The sequence below is a fragment of the Macrosteles quadrilineatus genome, unplaced genomic scaffold (genome assembly GCF_028750875.1).
Source record: "Macrosteles quadrilineatus isolate MER2022 unplaced genomic scaffold, UCM_ALF_1.0 Scaffold_1__1_contigs__length_201487025, whole genome shotgun sequence".
Taxonomy (NCBI): Eukaryota; Metazoa; Arthropoda; class Insecta; order Hemiptera; family Cicadellidae; genus Macrosteles; species Macrosteles quadrilineatus.
In genome coordinates, this window is record NW_026542594.1 from 163,765,622 (window position 1) to 163,792,298 (window position 26,677).

General features: G+C 35.1%; 2 protein-coding genes across 2 annotated transcripts; one reads left to right on the plus strand and one right to left on the minus strand.

The window, feature by feature from the left end:
* The first annotated feature begins 1,520 nt into the window (after positions 1 to 1,520).
* LOC128988795 (GPALPP motifs-containing protein 1-like) lies at positions 1,521 to 12,457 on the plus strand. Its single transcript, XM_054410445.1, has 7 exons — positions 1,521 to 1,599; positions 4,684 to 4,853; positions 5,351 to 6,452; positions 8,465 to 8,650; positions 9,381 to 9,542; positions 10,771 to 10,952; positions 12,338 to 12,457. The coding sequence occupies exons 3-6, from the start codon at positions 5,376 to 5,378 to the stop codon at positions 10,927 to 10,929; spliced, it is 1,584 nt and encodes a 527-aa protein (XP_054266420.1). The 5' UTR covers positions 1,521 to 1,599; positions 4,684 to 4,853; positions 5,351 to 5,375; the 3' UTR covers positions 10,930 to 10,952; positions 12,338 to 12,457.
* On the minus strand, positions 12,244 to 26,650 carry LOC128988799 (facilitated trehalose transporter Tret1-like). The gene is made up of 7 exons (XM_054410458.1): positions 26,091 to 26,650; positions 19,205 to 19,413; positions 17,315 to 17,455; positions 16,785 to 17,060; positions 13,130 to 13,438; positions 12,749 to 12,857; positions 12,244 to 12,591 (listed from the first exon to the last, which is right to left on the minus strand). The coding sequence occupies exons 1-7, from the start codon at positions 26,143 to 26,145 to the stop codon at positions 12,266 to 12,268; spliced, it is 1,425 nt and encodes a 474-aa protein (XP_054266433.1). The 5' UTR covers positions 26,146 to 26,650; the 3' UTR covers positions 12,244 to 12,265.
* Between the last annotated feature and the right edge of the window lie 27 nt (positions 26,651 to 26,677).

A 26,677-nucleotide genomic window follows, 5' to 3' on the forward strand; every position in this document is an offset into this window, starting at 1 on the left:
CATTACGTGATGACGTTTGAAACTGCGACTAAGTTTATCCAAAGGTATTCCAATCAATTGCAAGAAGAATTGTGTTTTTGTCCCATAGTGACATCAAAATGAAAATAATATCGGTCCTGGGTGAAAGGGTGGCAAATTAAGGACTTGCTGCCGTAGAAAAATTTGTAGCTGCGGCCCTGTCCAGTCTTACAGTGCCACCTATAGTAATAGCTACTGCCCTTTAGGAAATTCGCTAAAAAACCACAAAAATGACACTATACCTCTCAGGTTTAGGGGGGGGGGGAGCTCAAGGCGGTAAATGCCATGTCACGCCGACATCCGCCGCTCCCGCCGCGGGAGTACCGCGAGCGGACGTTTTTCCTCGAGCCATGTCACACAAAAAGTTCGCGTCCGCGGCGGGAGTTTTGAGATTATTTCATTACATTTCGTTTTACATAAGAAACACATCTTACCTGTTTGGTATGACTTGTAAGTTTTCTGGTTTTTAAGGTAGTAGAGTGTTTAAGAATTTGTTAGCGTACATTCAAAAGTAATCTCTGTAATTATTTTTTTAAATTTAATTTGGACCTTAAGTTGGAAGTTGAAGAATTTTAAATATGGTTAAGGATAAATTATCCACTTTCAGTGTTTTGAGCGTTATTTTTCCGCTACACTACAAAGACTATTTACTTTTTAAATAAAAACATACTACCATTTGAAAACTAATGTATTTTTCATTGTACATTGACTGTACACTTTTGGTTGTTGCAAGTTGAAACCGTTGATGAAACAATAAAATAATGTTTGTTTACGTCGACAAAATGAAAAATTTGATAGGCAACAATAAGTTTTTACTGAAAACATTATTTTTGCATGGTAAACAAATATTATTTTTTCTGCTGATTAACATACTACGAAGATAATACAAAACAACATACATCATCAAACAAAAGAAACATCCTAAATTTACTTTAAACTGTTATTACTTTTAAACTTAAAATAGCTCGGCCATTCGAGATGTCCTTTGCGCCAGACAAAACTCCCGCCGCGGTAGTCTAAAAAAAATCGCTGAGCAGGTGGACGTGGTGCCGTGGCGGACACTACCGCACGCCCGCGGGCGTCCGGTAGTGTGGTGTGACTTGGCACATTTGATAACATGGTGAGCGATTTTTCAAAGCGGGAGCGAGCTCGGTGTGACTTGGCCTTAAGAAGCAGGGATTTTTTTTAATATACATACACATTTAATACACAATTTATGTGGATCTATGTAAAAATCCAGCTTTTCACGATTAAAGTAATCTTTGGTTTATTGACTGGACTAAGCGACTAGAGAGGAAAATACTTAATCTATCGTAATACTTATTAGTAAGCTTGATGTCACTTAAGCTACATGACTAAAATTCAGTCCTCTTGAAGTAGGAAAAAGTAAGTAGGTGGTACAGAGTTTTCTTTTTCTTTTCGATTTCGCTCAGCTGGCTGGCTGCGTTCTGCTGATCTCTGTCTAAGTCTAATGCCTGCTGCCTGTTTGTTTCTAGTTTCTATGGAATTATTATGGAAAACAAATCTTAGGTAGATAAAATGTCAATTTGAAGTTAATGTAGCTTCCTTTGTAAGCTTCAAGTAAGTGGACATTTATGTGATTTCTTATAAGGGATGTGATTTACAGGAAAACTTAATATTAATGACACCTACCGACAGTCACAGTGTACCATACAGTTTTAAACAATGGACCGCCTTATATACTATAACAACAATTCACTCAATTAAACGAAATATCTTTAAAGTGGGTTCAGATTGTTGTTTTATTCGCTGTGATTACGAAAGTAGGCTAATTGGCTTGTACCCTAGTTACATTTTACCATAAACTAATCAAGGCCTAAGGATGGACACTTAATGTAACTGTGGTTTTAAAAACAATTTTTTACCTGTAACGTTAGGCTACCTAAACTTATCTAGACCTTTTTCAGGACATTTATTATGGGCTGCACTTTACATTACGTCCTACACTCATTCGAATGAAAATATCGATCGATCCTATTGATTACCGGTATTCGATAAGTTAACTTAGGTATATCGTTTGGTAAGTTAGGTAAGGTTAACCTAACCTAACTAACCGAATGATATTTCAAATGAAACAATCGAATAATCAATATTTTCATTCGAATGAGTGTAGGACGTAAAGTAAAGTGCAGCCTTATTATGAAGTAGCCTATGAAGAAACCAGAAATGGTTCTAGGATTTTTTGGTGGAGCCCCTAATCCAAGGATATTTAACTTACCAAATAGCCTAGGCTATCTTGAAGTGAGGCAGCTACGTACCTTTGCTTGATCTCCCTCCAACGAGAAAAAAATAGCCTAGGCCTAAGTTAGGTAGAGAAGTAAGTAAAAAATGGCAGTTGCTGATTGCTAATAAAATAAAAAATAATTAATCCAGGCTACACTTTAGTTTAGCATACAGCATGTTTGGTTAGGTTAGATTAGTTATCAGATTCATTTTCAGCTGGTAGTTAATGTAGTTCCTCCGGACATCAAGACTCATGTGCAATTCCCAGTTGTTCCTGTTTCCCGGTTGGCTAAACACTCTGGCAATTAACTTATTATTACCTTATTACCTTATTACCGATTCTTCATCTTTTACCCCATGGGGGATTGATGGCGTCATTAAAAATATAAAATCACTTATTTACACATATATACAATTAAAACTAAGGCTGTGGACAGGCATACTTCAGCCTAGGCCTAATAGAGGGTCTTCAAAGTACTCCTTCAGCGAGTAGTAGGCTTTGTCCTTGAGATACGCTGTAACCATCTTAAGGAGTTTCCTTTTTTCAAGGTGCAGGATGGAGTTTGGCAACTTATTGTATATATTTATTGCTCCATTACTGAAGGCTTTCTGAGTCCTTGAACTGAGTATCCTCAGAAGAAGCATTATATATAAGCTTTTCCAGACTCCAAACCCCCTGTTAAATTAAATTGTTTTGATAAAAATATGTGGGTAGCTGAGTGGCTACACCTAGTGCTCAAAAGGTTGGATCCTGAAGATAGTCAGTGGCTTTTGATGGTTAATTAGTGAACCTAGCTGTCTATGATATTTGGCCTGTTAATAAATGGTATTGGCTGGCTAAAGCCATATCAGTTGGTCTTAGGTCAGTAGCCAAACAAAGCTACACGGTCAAACAAAGCCAAACAAACGGAGCTGGTTCCTTGGGTGTTGATGGCAAGTTTGCTTCTGCTGAGGAATTCAACCACTTTTTTGTAGACTCAGTGGCTGATATTGTGAGCGGGATTCCTGTAAATGAGTATAATTACATAGATAGCATTCCATTGGCCCATGTAAATTTCCAGTGGAGAATGGTGAATGCCTTAGATATTGTAAATACTGTAAATAGCTTTAAATCCTCTAATAGTAAGGATATTTATGATATGTCGGCTAATTTTATGAAAAGGATTGTCATTTTGATTGCTCCAATCTTGGCCCATCTGTTTAGCTCCTGCCTTCTGCAGGGTGTTTTTCCTGATGTACTGAAAGTATCTAGAACAGTGCCAGTATACAAGAAGGGCCCTAGGGATGTAATGGAGAGTTTTAGACCGGTGTCTTTAATACCGGTGTTTGGTAAAGTATTTGAGGTGATCATGTTGAATCAGCTCTGCGACCACTTTGAGGGGAATAACCTCCTTGCCCCTATTCAACATGGTTTTCGGAGGGGAAGGTCTACAGTTACGGCTGTAGATTCTCTCCTTCAAGTAATTTTGGAAGCTTTTGAGAGCAAGTCGTCAACTGCTGTTCTTTTGTGCGATTTATCTCGTGCGTTTGACTCTGTTCCTCATGATAACTTAATTGAGAAATTTAAGAAGTATGGCATTGGGGGGAGTGCCCTCAAGGTGGTGCAGTCTTATCTAGACAATAGGTCTCAGATTGTAAGTTGGAATGGTAGCAACTCGAGTGCCATTGTGGTCAGATGTGGAGTCCCGCAGGGCTCAGTGTTAGGGCCCTTCCTTTTCATTGTTGCCATGAATGATCTGTATCATTGTGTTTCTCATGACATGTTGTTGTACGCGGATGACACTACTTTGTTTATGAACCATACTGATCCTTATATTGCATGTAATAATGTTGATGTGTTGTTTAATGCAGCCTCAGATTGGTTTTCTGGTAATAAGCTGGCACTTAATGAGGGAAAAACACAAGGCATATTGTTTAGCCTAAGCAAGAAAGTACTTGAGGGTAACACAGTAAAGTTGTTGGGTTTCACTTTGGACTCTGAACTTGGGTGGAGTGATCACATCGATGCCCTTTGCGTTAAACTTAGTAGAGTCACTCATCTGCTTAGGAGGCTCATGTGTGAAGTTCCCCTTAATTTTGTGAGACTCGCTTTTTTCTCCTTTTTCCAGTCCCACATTTTGTATGGGACAAGGCTCTGGGGTCACTCCCCTCATGTTCGGAGAATCCTGATATGGCAGAAAAAGGCAGTGCGAGTTATATGTGGGGCACACTATCTTGCACATTGCAAGCCATTGTTTGTACAGTTGCAGATTATGACAGTCATTAATGTATATATTTATCAATGTTTAATTGCCATCAAGTCTGAGGAGTCTAGCTTTGTTTTAAACAAGGAGGTACACTCACATGATACAAGAAGTTCCAATAGCATACATTTGACTAGTCATAGGCTAACTTTGACTCAGAAATGTTTTCCTGTTTCAGGCATAACATTTTTTAACAGCCTGCCTATTGAAGTACGGTCTTTGTGTACCTCTAAATTTTGTATGGTCACAAGAAAATGGTTAGTATTAAATCCTCTTTACAAAACTGAGGATTTCTTTGAGGCTATAAGGGCTAAGCCCATTTCACCTGGATGGTTTTGCCTGTAACTGGTATGTAAGTTTGCTATTTTGTTTTGCTTGGCTTGCTGTTTTGTTTTTTATGCATGGTTTGCTGTGTGAGTTTGCATTTTGTAATTTATTATTTGGAATTGATTTTATTTATTTATTTTAGCAGTTAAGTTATTTAATGTATGAGACAATGCCTATTGTACATTTTGTATTGAACGGCAAATAAAGCTTTTGAATCTTTTGAATCTTTACACAGGTCATCTCACTCCATTCAATAGGTACTCATCATTTATTCATATTCAGGTTAAATTCACCTAGAGTTGATTCCACATCTTAAGTTATTAAGTTATTTAGTTATTAATTGTACACCAGGGATCCCTAATACTTCAATCACAGGCTAGCTACGGTAGGCCTACGAAAGTCAGGGTTAAGTAGTTATGTAGGCTATTAAGTTACATCTAAGTTAATAAGTTAATTTGTCTAGTGACTTTATGAACACTAAACAATGCATGAACACTATACATTCCTTCTTTTTACAGCTAAATTTCATCCTACAGCACCTTAATGGGGCGTGGAAAAGACAGCAGTTCCGAGAGTGAAGAAGATTCTAATGTCAGACACGACCGATTCAAACCAGAACGATTTAAAGACTCTCATTCAAATTCACAATCTTCAAGCTCTTCTAGGTCTAAAGATTTTAACTATGATAGGAATAACAGTAAGAGACATAGAGAAAGATCGCCACATAGGAGTCATTTTCAAAAAGACTATTCATCACAACGAAAAGAATCAAGAAACAAGTACGATGATATAAGATCAAATTCAAAATCTAACATTTCTTATAAACATGATTCCAGAAAAAAACAATCACCATCCCAGCACGAACGAAAACATTCTCGTTCACATAATCGTGAGAAGGATAATTCTAGTTCAAAGACTAGTGGTTCTAGTTTAAAAAAATTGTCCTCTATACTGAAAAACTTCGATCAGAAGATGGAATCAAAACGACTTGATGGTCAAAGCCATTCAGAAATAGGACCTGCTCTTCCACCAAATTTATCTGAAAAAGCTAAAGAAGAAAAAGAGCCAAGTTCATTGGATCCAATATCAAGTAAAACAAACATTGGCCCTGCATTGCCCCCTCACTTGAAGATCGACAATACTGATATTGATGAAGACTCAGATACAGGGTCTGTTGGTAGTCAGCCCAACAAATTAACTCAAACCAACGTGAGTGACACTTCGTCTTCAGTGAAACCAGCCATTCCTCCTAACCCTGAAACAAAGAATGTTGAAGAACCAGAATCTTTAGAACAATTACAAAATCATTCTGTCTCCGAAATGAATTTATCTCCTCATTCAAGTGACTCGCATGACAATTTAGAAACTTTTGGCCCAGTCTTGCCCCCAAAAGTGGAAGAGGAATCCTATGGACCTGCACTCCCACCAAATTTGAAGAAAACTACTGTCCAAGGGCCTATGCTGCCGTCAGGTATAACTTCCGATGATTTAGAAAAAATGGAACAGGAAGAATCCGACAATGAAGACACTTTTGGTCCTCTTCCTGTTGGAAAAATGAATATGACACAATATCAATTAGAACTGCGAGCTATGGATATTAAAAGAAAACTGGAAGAGGAGGTAATTAAGGTTTATTTAGTCATGCCCTCTTTTTAGCGAATTTCCCTATAGGGAAGTAGCTTACAAACATTCAATGTTTGTAAATAAAAGAAACTAATAGGTTATATACTATACTGTGATCATGGCATTAATGTCCGAAACATGTAAGTAATATAAAATAAAATGTTTTTAGGGTACTGTGGTATTTTGATTTGCTTAGTAATATCCTACTAATATTATAAATGAGAAAGTTTAGATGTATGGATGTATGTTTGTGACAAGTGAACGCGAAAAATACTGGTCGGATTGGGCTGAAATTTGGCATGATGATAGCTCACATTCCCGATTAACATATAGGCATATTCTTATTTCAAAAATCCTTTCGGGCTCCGCCCCAGTGGCTCTGGAGTTTCCCATGTTAACCTTATGAGAAATGGAATTATTGAATCTTAACAGCTGTTTCAATTAAACAAGTTGGTTCTGTTCTGTGATGTTCAATAGCATTAAAGTTACAAGGATTACCAACAGGGTGCAGCACTATTATTTCTTTTACATTTATGACAACAGCTAATTTGCAACCAAAAGGTGAGTGAGCGTAGCGAACGAACTTCAACCTGGAGGCGAGTTAGCGTAGCGAACGAGCTAACCTGAAGGCAAGTGAGCGCAGCGAACGAGCTCCAACCTAACGGTGAGTGATCGTAGCGAACGAGCTCCAACCCAAAGGTGAGTGAGCGTAGCGAACAAACTTCAACCCAAAGGTGAGTGAGCGTAGCGAACAAACTTCAACCAGGACGTGATTGAGCCATGCGAACGAGATAATCTTGAAAATTAAGAAGTTAAACGGGGCAAAGCCCGCGGGTTACAGCTAGTATATATATATATGTATATATATATACGTCCGTGAACGCGATAACTTGAGTAATTTTTGTGCGATTTTGATGAAATTTGGTTTAAAGGTGTAAAGCGGGATAAACTTGAATGAGTTCGCGAACCAGCACGATCGGACCATGGGAACGGGGCTTTACGGGGGGTTTTATGGGGTAAAAATTGGTTTTTCTCACTTTTGACCCTCAAAACACAAAATTTCCGGATTTCTCTTTAGACATTTTTAAAGAGCTTAAAAAAACAAATAATTTAGTATATAAAAGTATTTTTTTTTATTGTTAGTAACGGAGAAAATTAAAAAAATTGTGGAATTTAAAATTCCCATGTTATTCTTATGGAGAATATTGTCAAATGTTGTAGTTTGCTTGTTTATGGATATATTTTGATCAAACTTGGCAAATTTATTTATTTTGTACTAAGCTATCAATATTTTACTCAAAAACACACTTTATTAGTTTCCTTGTAGCAGCAAACCTAGGTACTCGTTAAACCTAATGTTATTAAAATATATTTAACTGAAAATCAATATAGACAAATGGAAATTCGCTTAGTCGGCAGGTTTGCTGCGGCGGGGGTATTTTACATTTTATAATGTCAATTTTAACTATAACTGTGCTATTTCAAGCTATCCTAACTACACTATGTTAGACCTTTATGGCTGAAGTAAGCAAATAACCTTCTTAGTTCATACGGTTAGTATATTGTAGTACTATTTAAAAGTACTATCCTGCAGTACTAATAACACAGTATGGTGTACAATATTTTACATTGTTGACTGTTTTAATTAGTTTTCCTCTCATGCTAAACTCACTTAGACAAATTGTTCTTTGATTGCTTATTTTCATTATGAATCATGGATCCTCAGTTTTTATACACCCATCAAAGTTTATGGGTTGCTTTAAAATTGCAATATCTGGGGTATTTGTATCCATCCATATCAATAAATAATTGTGTTATGAGTTTAGCGTGTTAGTTTGTGTTATACTAGTGTTAGTTTTTTATATTCTACATTTTAGTCAAATCAGTTGCAAATTACTGTTTATAGGCCTAACCACGCCAAATTATTGCACCAAAGGAAACATGTTTTTTATAAACTCTTTTATACTGTATAACCTAAATGCTTACTTTATCCTTGTTTGTTGTCATAGAAAAGTGGATCATCTAAAGACGTAAACAAAAGAGAAGAGTGGATGCTTGAATTGCCTCCAGAAAAGGCTTCCAATCTTGGCTTAGGTCCTCGCCAGTTCCGTATGAAGGAAGGGCCTGACATGAGCAACAGATCTGCTTGGACTGACACTCCTGCTGAGAAGAAGCGCAAGGAAGAAATGGCTTTGGTAGGTAAATAGTTATTCCAAAAAAACTTTGATGCATTTAGTTTATTATGAATAATCACAGTTAAATTTAATAGTAGAGTAAAATTAATAGTATGATATTGTCAATCTGGAGTACTGTCTACTGGGAAGCTTAACATTCAAATAAGAGGCCTTTATTTTCAACCTGCAATTCAGTAAATTCCCTCAATTTTTAATTTCCAAATTTGTTTTAGACAACTAAACAATGTTATTTTACGGAGAGTATTCCTATTAGACTGTAAGTTAAACTCTTAAAGTAAATCTGTACATCTACAAATAAATTACTGAGTTTTGCAGAATTCAAATTAGAACATTTTAAAAATAGGTTTTTATTAAATACTAGGTGAAACCCGTTACTTTCAAGGCTTAAGCTAATTCATCTACTATTTGCGATAAATTGAGCAAAATTATACATATTTTGAGCATTTAGCATCGTTTAGAGAGTAATAAGTGTAAAAACAATAATGATATTAATTGTGTTAGTTACCAAATATGGTTGATCATTCAATGAATAAAATATTTCCCATATTGTACGTCATCGGAGTTATTATTAGTATGTTATCTGCTATCTCTTCCTTTGGAAGAACCTTTAAATAATACTAATTGTTTACCCTTCAGAAAGGAAGTAGGCTAGATAGAAACACAGCTAAAAACTTGAAAATTAAAGTACTATGTTGGTAATTTAGACGTGTCAATTATTGCTTTATTGCAGAAAGGAGAGGCAGAGCCAGTTAACACTGAAGAGATCATGAGGACTGCATTCGTCAGAGAGCGAAATGAAACAATGGAAAAAATATCAAAACTTAGTAAAGAAGAAGATAGGGAGAAAAGTCTTCTAGAACTTCATCAGAAGAAGTTGAAAAAGAAGAAAAAGGTTAGTTAAAATTTATTTGATAATGTACTAATGATTACAAAGTTGATTGGTGTTACTGATTAATACCACACATACACTGATATGGTATTATTTGTACAAGTGTATGCAGGGTCGTATTTAGAATCTATGAGGCCAAGCGGCTCAAACCAGGGAGGCCCCTCTACATAATCTTCAGTGCTGGAGGTTGGGGTTGTAGGATTACATGTGGAATTGATTCAACTCGATGAACTTGACCCTTTGTTTACAACTATCTGATTGATGAATAGCTATAGAAGGCTAGGAGACTAGCCAATAAATTATTTTATTTTATTTTCAACTAGCAGAGTACCCTTCCTTCGTACGGGGTTGGCTTATAAGCAGTATAAAATGCTTATTGCAGTTATACTCGTGCTTTGTGTGTGCAATGGGGAAGGATGCGGTTTGACAAAATTAGGTTCTTTTAATTTATGTTCTACCATACATAGTATGTCTATATGTTAATCGGAAACGTAAGCTATCATCATAACAAATTTCAGCTCAATACGACCAGTAGTTAATGCGTGATTGAACTTCAAACAAACATACAAACAAACATACAAACAAACAAACACTCAAACTTTCACATTTATAATATTAGTAAGGTATGGTTTTAAAGAACACTGTAATTGCGTCAAAATCGTTAACACGTAAAAAAGATAAATAAGCGAAATTGCAAGCATCCCCTGCAGTCGCTGTGAAATAGTGGACATTGGAATTATTTCACGGTCTTGGAGGAATTGCAAATGTATTCGTGGTGCGGAGACTTCATCCCAGTCTCCTGCGATCGCGGCTATATTATCAATTTGATCTTGATCGAATCTTAGCAGACACTTTTGGTTATGAGAATAAAAGCTCAGTTTAAAAATCAAACTTCCTAAAAGAAAATTCATTCTTCAAGAGTAAAAAAATGTTCTTTGAACCGAGGCAAAGGCAACTGCCATGTCCTCCGTTATAAAAATTGCATTTATACTACACTGGTGCCTATGAATCTGCAGTGTTAACTAACTTATTATTTTATGTTTTACAAGTGCTATAAATATACAGAATGGTGAGGACTACCGGTATGTATCAAGTTTGTCAACAGTCAGTTGGACAAAAGCTCTTTCATAAAAAACCACAGTATGTTTTAAAATGTTCTCCACCACATATTTCTCCAACTAAACTCTAAATATATATAAATATGAATATATAAATATGTTGTTTGTTCCAGAAGGAAGAAAAAGATGGAAAGAAAAAGGAAAGGCGTCCATTTGATCGCAACATAGACCTGCAAGTTCACAGATTTGATGAGGCGCAGAAGAAGGCTATATTTAAAAAAGCCCAGCTTCTTGACACAAGATTTTCAACTGGTGAAAGCAAATTCTTGTAAAATTGAATAAATTATGTATAATTGTGAGTATTAAATAATTAATTAAACGGATTAAGAAAACAACGTAAAGTGTTTAGTGTTAGTTTAAACACAATTGAATGTTTTTAAAACTAGGGTTTTTAATTTTAATTCCTAATGGAAATGTTCAAACAAAAAATATATAGGTAGTTACTTCAATTTTAGCACCTAAATGAGAGGGCTCAAATATATAGGTAATTAATTGAATTATTTCTAAATACTTATTGACCAATTTGCATTTGGGTATTTCTGCGGTTTTGATTTAAAATTGTGGTTTTTCGCTTTTTATCTATTTATTTTCTGATTGAGACATCCATTTATAATTCTCAACTAGCTGGCACAAGACCCACCAAAGAATGCAGAACTATTAGACCCTCATTATACTGAAACTTAATGAGTCATTAGAGGTTTTGGTTGGATGCCTTTTGAAAAATTCAGGTACTACATTTAAATTGTTTATTTTAATTTTTATAAATAGTTCACAATGTGTCAATTAGCTGCTCTCAAGAAAAACACTTGCTCACATCTGCGAGACATGCAACAATTGGTTATTAACTTCGGCAAATAAACTTTACGCAAGATTTGCACTCATTAAATGGCGCAATAATACACAGTTAGATAAAACAAAATAGGTTAATGCAATTCATGATAGTTTTCAACTTAATTAGGCCTACTTGCACACCAAGAAGAAAACAGTTCATAGTTAAGTGTAAATATTGTTGCTTGTATTCATCTGCAATTATTTTTTCGTGGTACTATAGGTTCTAGCCCGGGATTGCTTTTCATACTACTCCATTACTCCAGACTAGACCTAGGGGTTGCAGCATGATAAAATCCATTGGTGATTTGGCGGGATTTGAACCCTGGTCACTAGACCAGCTCACTCCGTCAATGAATGCTAATGGCTTTAATGAAACATTCTTGGCCTAAGCCATAAATTATTTAGTTATACCACAACTAAATAACCACAATAACAACAACATTGTAGCTATAACTACTTCCATAAAAACAGTTAATAGTTGACATATTACTCCACAAATCCAGCAACAAGAACAGTAGATAAGTTTACCTAAAGCTATAGCCTTTTCAAAACAGTATAGCCCTATTAACAGTGTTGTAAACTTGTTTTCGGCCATTCATCACCTTGGTGTTTTGTGTTTTAAGGTTGAAAAATCTGGATTGTGATGAAATAAAAAGAAAGTGTTAAACAGAAAGGGTGCGGAAATAAGCTATTTTGCTGTTAAAAGCAGTTTACAGTGTAGTTGTAGGGAAAATGTACTAAGCAATAATCTAAACTTTTAATTAGTATATAATTTATTCAAGAGACAGTTTCTGCTTGGTCCTCGGCATGTTTATGTTGTGAGCTGACCAAGGGTGTTTTGTTGAGCAGATCCAAGATCTCCTGGAGTGTAAGACCTCGAGTGTCTGGTAGGACGAAGATTGTGAACAGCAGTGCTGCCACACAGCAGGCTGAGAAGATGAAGAATGCGAAGTGTGCACCCAGATGGTCAGAGACACTGTTGAAGAACTTGGTGATGACAAAGCCAAGCAGCCAACAGAAGGAGGCCGTTATCGCAGCCGCGAGAGCCTTCACATTGGAGGGAAACACTTCCGCCATCACCGCCCAGGGCAGTGGGCCGAACCCTATCATATAGGCAATTATTCGGATCATTATTCATCAAATAATTGTTAAGTAATTGAATACAGATTCAAATTCTAAAACAAAACCACTTTGTGACCTAAATTTTGTAGATGTATTATAAAATAAATATTTTTGGTATAAAAGGTGTGTATAACTTACCCATTGTGTAGCAAAAAATAAAAAGCACCAAACTGGTAACTGGTACATATCCGTAAGCCGACATATCGTGGCCTGAACTCATCAAGTAGAAGTATACTCCCAGTATTGCCTGAAATATAAAAGCATGGCATTAAATTAAATAACACATAGCCTTCTCTTTTATGCCATTTAATTATCAGTAAATGTAAAAAACTTCTTGTAGGAAAGGAAAATTCATAAAAACCCTGCAAGTTTCTAGATTTATAGTAATTATGTTTTAAATCAATTGTTTTATGTGCTTATAATGCAAAAGATTACCTACAACCACTTTGAACCAATCAAAATGGAATTTAACAGTGTACCCTACTCTTAAAAAATCAAAATGTAATGTTATAACCGTACCTGGAAAATTGCCATCCCAACAGCAGAAAAGATAAACATTTTTTTCATTCCAAAATAACGAGAGAATGGTATGGCAAAACCTCCAGCAACAAACAGCATGATGCCAAGGATAAGAGTAGAGACACTAGAGGAGAAAGAGGTGCCAGCCATGATGAAGATACTCTGACCATAGAACAGCACAGCGTTGACACCAGAGATCTGTTGTCCAGCAACCATGCCACAAGCTAACAACAGACCCATGCGGTTGCCTCTAGTAGCCACCAGGTCTGACAGATGAGCCTTCTCTTCCATAGATCTGCGCACCTCTGTCTGGACATAACCAAGCATTAATGGAGATATTCTAGCTAGAACAGGACAGCGTTGATACCAGAGATCTGTTGTCCAGCAACCATGCCACAAGCTAGCAACAGACCCATGCGGTTGCCTCTAGTAGCCACCAGGTCTGACAGATAAGCCTTCTCTTTCATAGATCTGCGCACCTCTGTCTGGACATAACCAAGCATTAATGGAGATATTCTATCTAGAACAGAACAGAGTTGACACCAGAGATCTGTTGTCCAGCAACCATGCCACAAGGTACAGAACAGACACATGCGGTTCCACGTGCATCCTGATGATAAGCCTAGCAACCTTTAACAAGTCCTTACGATGGTCTACTAGTTTTCCACCTAGTTGTGTTTACAGAACTGTACCACTACTAACAGAACAAAGAAAGCCCTTTATTCTGTTAACTTGTACACTTCATTTAGTCCTGAATTTTTTCACCTACTTTGTTATGATACAATTATATATTCAGTACCGCATTTCCCATTAGGCCCACTAGGCCCAGGCCTAGGGCGCCAAATTTTAGGGGGCGCAAAATATTCAACTTCTTAAATGAATCCCACGAACGCATCCACGCGTCAGACCGGTAGCCCTGCTACCAGCCCACTGACGCGCGGGCCTGTCCGAGACCGAGTGTAGTTTGAATTTGCCGCATTTAGTAAGCAAATAGATGAAGAAGAAATAAGGGTTGCCTTGTTTGGTACTGCCGTGTTGGGAATAACCTGCTTTTACTCGTGTGATATTTCGTTTTGCTGTTGTCCCAACGACATCCCTGCAGCGACTGCCAAAAGTCAGCTATGTTATTCTCTCCTGTTTACTTAACCTGTTGTGTTGTTCCGTTTATGCTTAGTTAGTAAAAAATGTCGAATTATGCCGATATTTCACTTAGAGATAATGAAATGGGTGTAATTTTTTCATCAATTATATTTGCACACCGGTATTATGTATCGTGATGGAATTATTTCTGATTTTGAATGTTGTTCATCATAAACGTATTTTGTGTTGTTTATGTTAAATAAAAATACTAAAAACTCAAACTTTTCAAGTTATTTCACACCATACAAATAAAATTTTGACCATAACAATTATTATTACTTAAAACTGGTGGATACCGGTACATATAGGCCTATATTTTTTACAATACAATATGGTACGGTATTGTAAATGTTCCACTCCTACATTTTACAAGATTGGGATCTTCTGAGGGAAGGTATTTATCATTGTTCAGTTAATCTCATTAGAGGTATAGTATTATAGGGGCATATATACATTTTAAAGGAGTTGATTTATTGAAAGTATCAACGGATTATCCTTGTATATGAGTGAAAATTTAAAAACGTACGTTTTCATGTCCCTGGCCTTTTACTTCGTAGATACTGGATTTGTAGTTTATTATTATGTGTTTTAATATTTTTTGGGACGGGGGCAACATGTTACACACATTTATTTGGTTTTAAATAGGTTCTAGGTATTTTTTTCGTATTTTTAAAGTCTCGAAATTCACGACCATGACGTGTCCCTAGGGTACATTTTCCAACTTTCACGCTGTTTTTAGACTAATTATTCATGCCGAAATATATAAAGCCATATTTTTATGTCATCAATGGTTATTAAACTTACAAAAAAGGAGCATATTATAATTTTATTGTCATCACAAACTGACTACCATGACAAAATAAGTCTGTCCCTCGATTTGGCGTCACGACCATTTGGGAAAAATTTTCAACTTTGGAGCACGACAGTGGCAAGCCTGGCGTCGATGGAGTCAGTTGGTTTTAGAGACTAGTTCGGGGTGTACGTCAGGATTGTAGTGCCGGTCGTTTCGAGATGAAAGGAGGAATTACAAGATTAATAAAGGAAAGATTGTGTTTTTTGTAATTTTGGTGTGTCCATGACCGTACGTAGTCATTCGATGAAGTAGACATGGTGTTAATTTTTGTTTATAAGTTATTTCAATTGCTAGATTAACCTAGAAGTCCACTTTGTATCCTCGAACATGAGGTGCAGGGCTACCACCAGAACAGAGCCAAATAACACGTAATTTCACGACCAAAGTTTCACGACCATCGCGGGTTTTTTCACGACCAATCCAGCCTTATGGATTATAGTGTGTTTGGTCGTGACAAGAACTTTAATATAATTGTAAATTGAACAGTTTAGTGCAATTGAAACACATATTTTTATTATAACTAACAGGATAATTGAAGGATTGTTTAGAAAGATTTAGATTATTCCAGACAATTCACGACCGTACCGCTTGTCCCTGACCATCACGTTTATGATTTCTATCATAAAAATTTCAAAAATTAAAATATCGTCATATTTCAATGTTTTATACACAAAAGAAGCACACCTCTATACAAACATAATGATTTTTCGGGTCTCAGGTAAGTTTTTTTCGGAGTTATACAAACTTAAAAAGATTTTATTGGCTTTTTTTCAATTTTTTGAGTTTTTTTTATTTTTTTCTAGAAAGACTAAATATACCAAAAGCTCAGTGACCTTTTTATTGTATAGTGGTCATAAAAGTAAATTAGTTTATAGCAAAACATATCTATAAAAATAATACTAACTATTTTTAATATTCATTTAAACGTCCGTTATGGTCGTGACAGGATTTTGTGTTTTTCCACTAAAGATGCTCTTTTAAAAAGAAACTACCAAAGATATTGCGTTACCATGGACATTTTATAAAACTTCAAATGTTAATGAAATAAAAAAAATAATAAAAGTTTTGAAAAAAGGGGAAAAAAATTTGCAAAGTGCTTTTCCTGAAAACGTACGTTTTTAAATTTTCACTCCTATGCTACTCAATGACAATGATTGTGACATTATTTACGTTTCCTGACCAATATTACGGCCGGGAGGGCGTAACTGTTTTCTGGGCCTAGGGGCGCCGTTTGGCTAAATGCGGCCCTGTATATATTAGAGTTAAGTTCTAAATAACAAATCAATAAAAATATAAATTGGTATTTTAATTACTATATAAAATTATTGATTGAAATTCTTTTTGATTCTAGTTGTTGCAAAACTTGTTCAAATGGTTTTGCAAAAATTTGATGTTTGGTCTTCAATCTATTTCTGAAATAAAACAAAATTTTAATTGTTGAATCCTTATTTCTTATCTATTACCTATTAATTACATATATTCAACATAGTCGACATAGTATGACAGTCCTGGAGTTTAATTTCATTTCTAATCAAGCTCTGTGTAAGAAAATTTAATGTTTAGAAAATTCAATGCAGTTTTGAAATCCATCAAGGGACTCCACTGCCATTCGCATTCATTAAGGTTTACCAATTAGCTGTAAATTTAAGATAGGTTTTTCACCTGGATTTCATTTATTTCTTTCTGCACTTCCTCTTCTTTTCTGCCAGATCTCAGCCAAGTTAGACTGTCCGAGGCACTGGCATAGTCATTTTTTCGTAGAAAGTAGTAAGGAGATTCAGGAGTCAAGCTGAACAGAAGGAAGAAGAGAATCGCAGGAATACAGTTCAACCAGATGAGGGTTGAGTAGGTGACGTAAGGACCAAAAGAGTACTCGATGAGATATCCTCCGACGAGGAAAAAGGCAAACATCGATCCCAGAGCTCCTCTTACATCTGGCTGAAAGTTATTCAAGTTTAATTGAACTTTTATCTCAAATTGATAAACTTATTGTTATTTTTTGTTTAGATACTTAGAAGGAAAGAAACTGTATAACATAGGAACCAGAAATCACAAATAACTCCTAATTTCTTTAATTGAAAAGTTAAACAATTGCTTTATTCATTGGTGGCACATTTTCATGTTTTATATCTTAAGAATCTTGTGTTCTGAGCAGTAATTTTGTAATATTCTAAAAGTGTAGAATCACTTACTTCAGCGATTTCTGCAACATACACAGGACACACCAGGAAAGCGATTCCTCCGCCAATCCCTCCAATGACCCTGCCTACGTACAGCTGCCATAGAGATTCTGCTGTCAGTAGAACCAGCCATGCCACCAAGCTGATCACAACCTGCAATCAACATGCAACTGACTAAATTACCTCTACAGTATTACACAGTATCTGGTAATTTATCGTCTAGCTGGCTTTAGATTGAAATTTTGTTTGCTGCGCAACATGATCTTCTGCAAAACACTATACTGTTACTTATTCTTAACTCCACAATAGCTATCATAGCTAACTAAACTACATGTACTGTGCACTGTGCAGTGTCCTGCATTCAAAATGCTAAATTATAAAATCCAGATAGGTCAAAAATCAAAAATCTTAAACTGTGTCAAACTCTGTAATTTGTGAGACAAAGTGGTAATAGGTTGAATTGTGTTTAACTTTGAAACTCCAATATGATTTAGTTCTAACATCAACTCTTTTGAACTATTGAGCACCAATATTATTTAGAGATTTAAAGGAATCCAGGATGATAGAAATAAAAATACGTACAGATAATATCTGTGAGATGGTAAATGATGTAGGGCCAAAGGATTTTTGGAGTTTAAAAAATTGCATAAAGCAGTAGAAAATACTTTTTTTATTGTTGGGGTGATAGTAAAATTTAAATTGAAATTGTTTTTTTATTAGTTTTACTGTTGGCTGTCGTATACTGAAGTGTAGACATCCCATCTATAGACTAGCTGCCGCCAATAAAAAAAAAAAAAAAAAAAAAAAAAAAAAAAAAAAAAAAAAACTTAAATGTAGTCACAGAGTTTGCTAGAGTGTCTAAAAGTATATTTCTCACTTTATTATTTTAGTACTGAGATAGTTTATGTGACATAAATAGCTGCCATAGCCATGTAGCATAAAAAGTCGTCTTATCACTTTGATTGGTGAAAAAGTCTGCTGTATATGCAACAAAAGTCAGTAGTTTACCCAATTAATTCGCCCAATCTGTTGGTTGCTTATTTCAACTACAACTATTTTTATAAAAAAATACCCCCGCCGCAGCAAACCTGCAGACTAAGCGAATTTCCATTTGACTGATTGGATTTACACTGAAATGTCTACTTAAAAATATAACATTTATTCCCTATTTAAATAGAATTAGTTTAACAAGTACTTAGGTTTGCTGCATCAGGGAGGGTAAAACTGTTCTTTTTTTGTAAAATGTTAATAGTTAGTAAGAAATAAAAATATTTTTCAAATTTGATCAAAATATGTTCATAAACAAGCAAACTACAACAGTTTACTTATTCTCCATAAGAATAACATTGGAATTTTAAATTTACAATTTTTTGGAATTTTCTCCGTAACCATTAGGCGCATAATAACGCTTCAATATACTAAATTATTTGTTTTTTTAAGCTCTACAAAATGGTTTGAAAAGAAATTGCTAAATTTTATGTTTTTTGGGTAAAAAATAGGAAAAACCTATTTTTACCCCATAAAACCCCCCATAAACCCCCGTTCCCATGGTCCGATCATGCTGGATTGCGAACTCGTTCGAATAAACGTAGGTTTACACGTTTGTACCAAATTTCATCAAAATCGGATCATTTTTGCTCGAGTTATCGTGCTAACGGACACATATATATATATATAAATATATAAATATATAAATATATATATATATATATGAATTTGAACGGATGGTGTTTTTGGCCACTAGGGACCTCAAAACGAAAAAAAAAATCGGTCCCGCGTCCAGGTCTTACCATGAGTACTACGGTAATAGCTTATTCCCTATATGGGAAATTCGCTAAAACTGGCATCAATTTTAACTTGGGGATAGAATGTCTACTTATCTTACTCAAAGGTGTTACTCACTGATAGTATGATGCTGCGTCTGCGGCCCACGTGGTCCATGAGCCAGCCGCCCAGGAAGGGCCCTGCCACCGTGCCCAGGGCCGTCAGAGAGCCGACCCACGAGGCTTCCTCATCATTCAGCAGTAACCATGAGTCCGATGCCTGCAGCTTGGGTATAGTAGGGGAAGACCAACTGTAGTGTGTGCCAACCGATGTGGATGCCAGATTTGCTGAAATTTCCAATTCTTTTCAGGACTTCACGCAACTTCATTGTACCATAGATAAATCATACGTACTCTTATAAAAGCAGTCATGTAAGTTATACCGTATTCCGTATTGTGGATTGATGGAGGAGAGTAATGGATCTAAAGCTTGAACTGTATTTAAGACAGTTCTAATCACGTGAGCATTTGTTATAAATATTGGGTTTGTAACCCTTTGGACAAAAGAAATTATGGTCTATTGTAACTTCTAGAGTAGACAGCACGAATATGGTTTGATTATATATTCAATACTGTAGTGCAGAATTTATACAGCTAATACTCAATAACCAGCTAATGCTGTAACAATTTCTGTCAGACCATTTTGTGTGGCTTACTACTGTTGCATTCCCATAATAAGTTCAGATGCAATTAATTACCTTGCAAGTTTATACAAAACATTCAAAGAAGTTCCCAATTTGTTAGAAGTTTTATAAAAATAATATTAAAATAAAAGCTCATGGCAAATTTTCATGTACCTATATAAGTGTTGTCCAACCATTATTGATATATTTAAAACTTTTTATCACTATTTTTACTTTATGGCACATGTACCATAATTTGACAACAAATCAATAATCCACTTGTGTCTGGACCAAACACACATTTCAAGTAATTGTTGCCAGTTTTATTGAAAGGGAGTAGCCCGATTGCCCCAATGGTCAGGGATTTGTCCCACCCCACACTATACTATGTTGTGGTGACAGCCCTTTCCACCCTTTTTTTATCGCCCGATGGTCAGTTCATTCTCATTCGTTAAACGGGAGTTGGCTTTTTAGCGAATTTCCCATATAGGGAATAAGCTATTACCGTAGGTCTCATGGTAAGACCTAGACCCGGGACCGATTTACTTTTTTGTTTTGAGGTCCCAGAGGCCAAAAACACCATCCGTTCAAATTCATATATATATATATATTTATATATGTGTCCGTTAGCGCGATAACTCGAGCAAAATTGATCCGATTTTGATGAAATTTGGTACAAACGTGTAAACCTACATTTATTCAAACGAGTTCGCAAACCAGCATAATCGGACCATGGGATCAGGGGTTTATGGGGGGTTTTATGGGGTAAAAATGGGTTTTTCTCATTTTTGACCCTAAAAACTTTAAATTTCTAAATTTCTCTCTAGACCATTTTGAAGAGCTTAAAAAAACAAATGATTTAGTATATTGAAGTGTTTTTGAATGTTCATTGACTACGAGAAAATTAAAAAAATCGTAAATTTAAAATTCCCATGTTATTCTTATGGAGAATAAATAAACTGTTCTAGTTTGCTTGTTTATGGATATATTTTAATCAAATTTGGTATATTTCATACTAAGCTATCAATATTTCAATTGAAAAAGCACACCTCAACATCTTCTCTGTAGCAGCAAACCTAACTACTCACTAAAATTAATGTTATTTAAACAGGAAATAAATCTGAAAATTTATAGGGAATATTTTAGGAGAAATCAAGCCGGGTAAATGGAAATTCGCTTAGTATGCAGGTTTGCTGCGACGGGGGTATTCAGTAACTAGCATTAGTGAGCTACAAATTTAACTAGCATATAGTTTAATTTATTTATTACTCGCATACTCTAGTAAAAAATTAATACAGTAGTTGACTGGACAGTGTGGACAAGGTCAGAAGCGGAGATGTGTAAAGAAAAAGTGTAACGCTAAATTATTCTTAAATATAACTATTAATAGTTTAATAATGATGTATTGCCTGTTGTTTTTCCCCTGCTATTGTTAAATGAACCAGTGGTCTGATGAAAGATAGTGTGTTTCCTAAATGCTACTTAAAAATTTAACATTTAGCAATTGTTAAAAATATTATATTCATTTGTGTTAATGGCTAAGTGATGAATTGTTTTCTCGTATTTATCTATTTCATTTAAAAAGACTGTGATGTGGCCTCACACCCAATTAATTTAACAATCGTGGGCTTCCAATCAGATCATAGCCACCCTTAAACTATACTATAAATCAACCTTCTACTTAAATTTACTGTGGTTCTAGTATCTTCGATCGAGTTATACTGTACAAATATTTACAACAGTAAAAAAAGATGTACAGTCAAATCCAAGTGTGTTTATTTTCTCTAATCCTGATAATCAGATAAATTAGAAGTGTTTATTAGTGATCTATGATGACCTTTCAATTGATAATCCTCAGCTTAAGAGTCTTTGTAATCAAAATGCCAACAAGTACATTGTAGTGTTCAATTGTAAAATAAAAGGAGAGTGATTGGAAATTTATCTTTTTTAGTTTTAAGTTGATTGATACTGTTTTCCAAATTCATATATATATATGTGTCCGTTAGCGCGATAACTCGAGCAAACATGATCCGATTTTGATGAAATTTGGTACAAACCTGTAAACCTACGTTTATTTGAACGAGATCGCAAACCAGCATGATCGGACAATGGGAACGGGGGTTTATGGGGGCTTTTATGGGGTAAAAATGGGTTTTTCCCATTTTTGACCCAAAAAACATAACATTTTGCAATTTCTTTCTAAACTATTTTGTAGAGCTTAAAAAAACAAATTATTTAGTACATTGAAGCGTTATAATGCGCCTAATGGTTACGGAGAAAATTCCAAAAAATTGTAAATTTAAAATTCCCATGTTATTCTTATGGAGAATATGTAAACTGTTGTAGTTTGCTTGTTTATAAACATATTTTGCCCAAATTTGGAAAATGTTTTTATTTCTTACCAACTATTAACATTTTACATAAAAAAACACTTTTACCCTCCCTGTTGCAGCAAACCTAAGCATGTTTTAAACTGATTCTATTTAAATAGGGAATAAATGTGATATTTTTAAGGAGACATTTTAGTGTAAATCCATTCAGGGAAATGGAAATTCGCTTAGTCTGCAGGTTTGCTGCGGCGGGGGTATATTTTAGTTCTAAATTTCTGCACATTTCTAGCTAGTGTAGTTAAAAATAGGCATGTGTAAATCAACATGTATGATTCTCCATAATTTCAGTAATTTGTGGTGAGTCCCTAAAAAATGTCGGCCAGGAACCAAAAAAAACCAACATTGCATTGATATGTGTAATATGGTGTGGTATAGTTATTTGTGTAACTAGTGGTGAAAGTGGCACTTTGCTGCACACGAGAGCAATGTTTACGCACGAGCCGCAGGCGAGTGCGGAATGATCTCGAGTGCAGCAAATGCCTTTTTCACTCGTGTTACACATTATATTTTTCCTACAGTCACTATAAAACATAAATAATTAGTCTTTCAAACACTATACAACACGTTTTTAGGTTCAGCTAGCAACACAATTACACAAATGGTGCCCTGGAGAAAGTAGTACCCGTGGTCCGTATCACTCCGCTATTTTTCCTCGGCAAGAAATGTGCTCCGTCTTTTGAGAATATAGTTCCGTATGTTTTTGTAATTTGAAGTGGTTTCCGCGCCTAAAAAAAATGCTTTAAAGGTATTTTCTTGTTTATTAAGACCGTAGGAATGTTTTAAAAACGTTTAAAAGAAAAGTCCAGAAAGTTCAGAAATACCAAAACTATAAACACGAAATGACAGGTTAAATCGTAGTTATAATAGTCAATCAGCTGTTCATAGTATTATTATCTTTAAGTGTTGCCAACCTATTTCCAAGCGTACACGGATTACGTGCATAATAAAACCACGCTGTTTTGTGTTGTTTGGTTGGAATCCTGATGTGCGGCAAAGTATAAACCGTGCGGCAAAGTATAAACCGTACGGCAAAGTATAAATATGCAGCAATTAGCAGCTTTCTGTACTATAAACAGTACAGGGAAGCCAACTTTGTCGGGTGACTGTAGGAAAAAATTATGGTCATACAAATCGCCAACTTGTTGATTGAAAAGTCCTTTTATAGCAATGCACAACATAACTCACTCTATTTAAGTCCCGCAAAGATAGCAAAAACTCAGGTAGAATTAAAGATAGTTTAACGAATAGGTAGTGATAAAATTCAAGGCCAGGCGGTTTGCCATTTAAAATGCACTTATTCCATGTATGGCTTTATGTGACAGGAAAAATGTCTTAAAAACTGAAGGTTGTTGTTGTTACTTCTGTCCTGAGGATTAATTCTATAGCCGAGCCACTTTTGTTTGTCATTGGGTTTCTAACACGGCTCCTATCTTACAATAATATTGTATTGTATAATCAACTTTGCCATTTATTTCAATCAACTTTAATTTAATCTTACTAATATTATAAATGTGAACGTGAAAGTTTGTGTGTTTATTTGTTTGTTTGAAGTTCAATCACGCATTAACTAGGTACCGTACTGGACGGATTGGGCTGAAATTTGGCATAATGATAGCTCACATTCCCGATTAACATTTAGGCATATTACATATTACCTCAAAAATCCTTTCGGGCTGCACCCCATTGGCTCTGCAGTTCCCCATGTTAACCTTATGAGTATTCATATTTAAAGGGAATTAAAGAATTTTGTCAGCTGTTTCAACTAAAAAAGTTGGTTCTATGATATGGAAAAGCATTAAACAGTTATAAGATTTACCAACAGGGTGCAACACTATATTTTTTTGCATTTTATGAAAACAGCTAATTTGAACTAAAAAACTGTGATTCGCAATGAGAACTGTCGAAGTAGGATTGTTTACAGTTAGGTATGTTTATGTTTTTAATTTCATAAATAATTTGTGATATTTTGGGAATTGTTGAAGTTTATTTTTCTCTATTGTTTAGGTGAAGTGGTAGAACATTATGACTATGGTAGATGTACACATATAGGCCTAAATACTATAGAATACTGTAAATTTAAAATACCCCCGCCGCAGCAAACCTGCAGACTAAGCGAATTTCCATTTGCCTGATTTAATTTTCAATTAAATCTATTCAAATAACATTAGGTTTAACGAGTACCTAGGTTTGCTGCCTACAGGGTAATAAAGTGTCTTTTTCAGTAAAATATTAACAGCTTAGTATAAAATAAATCGATTGGCCAAGTTTGATCCAAATATATGCATAAACAAGCAAACTACAAAAGTTTACTTATTCTCCATAAGAATAACATGGGAATTTTTAATTTATAATTTTCTCCGTAACCAATAACCATACAAAAACACTTCAATACACAGAATTATTTGTTTTTTTAAGCTCTTCAAAATGGTCTAGAAGAAATTTGGGAAATTTTATGTTTTGAGGGTCAAAAATGAGAAAAACCAATTTTTACCCCATAAAACCCCCAATAAACCCCCTTCCCATGGTCCGATCATGCTGGCTCGCGAACTCGTTCGAATAAACGTAGGTTTACACGTTTGTACCAAATTTAATCGAAATCGGATCATTTTTGCTCGAGTTATCGTGCTGACGGACACATATATATATATGAATTTGAACGGATGGTGTTTTTGGCTTCTAGGAACATCAAAATGAAAAAGTAAATCGGTCCCGGGACTAAGTCTTACCATGTGACCTACGGTAATAGCTTATTCCCTATAGGGAAATTCGCTAAAAGCAAATCTTGTCAAACTGTGTTCTCCCTTATTGCAAACGCAAAGCTTGAGTATAACTGCAAAAGCATTTTATACTTATATTCAACCCCGTACGAAGGACAGGTACTCCACTAGTATTTTTAAAAAAGAGAGCCTAATGGAGTGAAAGAATTCAAGCCAGTTAGAAAGACCATTGTTGGGATGTGACTGCTAACGCTGAAAGAATGTTGGCATCAGCGCTCTTGGAATTGGAACGGTCAGTTCGGGCTGAGGAGTTGGTACAGATACACTATTGTAAGTATGGTGGTGTGCTAATTAATATTCAAATATGTAACCTTTTAAATTTTCCTTTTTTTATAAATTTTGGCCCTTGCGTCAAAGTTACTCTTATTTATTTTGTTGTGATTGCCCATCAAATTACCAATTGATTATTTTGTTTCCAAATAAACTATGTGATTAAGTTTAACATGCGATCCTTTATTAATTCATTCCCATTAATTCATATCAGGTGGTGCCAGCGGTTTAGCTACTAGTTAAAAGACCATTAGCTCAGTAGGTCGTACCTAAATACCATTACATAACAGTTATTACCTAAATGAGACTTTAGATTCTTCAGTAAAAGACGTAAAAATACCAATGTCGAATTAGCACCTACGTACAACACAAAATATATTATGTACAGAACCCTACTAATGCACCCTACATTTTTCTGTGTATTAGTGTACCAAAATAATTATTCTAGGTGGCAATTATAAAACGTTAATTCCAACTCAGCTTTTATGCAATAAAAAAACGCATTTACTATTTTGTGATAGTCTCTAAGACGAAATATGAAAACCGATGATAATAATAATGAATCTTCTAAAAATAATGATGGAAAAGGTGGTCAAGTACATTATAGTACGTATCGCTTGTTTTTTACCAGCAAACTTTGAATATAAATTTTAAAACGACTAATTCACCTACCTATTATTATTGATGGGATTGAACATAAATAAAGTTTTTCTTCAAAATATTGTTTTTCACTACACCACTGTAGGTATATGTGTAGACAAGGTATATATAGTCAATGGTAGTATGTGGTATTACACTAATTATCAATTGGCTCAAAATAATTGTCACAACATTGTTATTTCGCATGGTACTCAAATTAGTAAAGGTTATATTGAAAACAATTTTTAGCCTTCTACTTAACTCACCTGCAAATGCAGAGAAGTAAAGGTTCCCTTTAGGTCCAGGCAATGAGATCTTCATGGTAACAGTTCAGTTGAGACTGGGGCTTTGTAGAGTTGTTAGTCCACTTGACAGATAGGCCTAATGCTGTTTACTATTAGCACTTAAAGTAGCCAATGTGGTGGTTTCAAAGTAAAAACAGCTTACGAACTTATCATAATTTTAAAATTTGCTCCATTAATTAATTTTTCAAACATGAATTTTAGTATTAGGGCATTAGTATTGCTCTAGATATTTCTTACTTGTTTGAAGTATTATTTTTACTCAAAACTTGTATTAAAACCCGCATTTGAGTCCTAAATAAAACAATGATTACCACATTATGTCTTTTTGTGACCACTGATTTTCACATTGTATTAAATGGTAACGGTATTAAAAATATATAGTGTCTAGATCAAGAATTGATGTGTAAGTAATCCACAATACAACCTGACTTTGAATCTGTCTTCTACAAGTTATGTGATAACTGTAGTGAAAGTTTGTCAGAGCCGGTCTGACGGCCAGTCAACACAACACTGACACTGCCACAGGATGTGTAGGTCTAGCCACATTA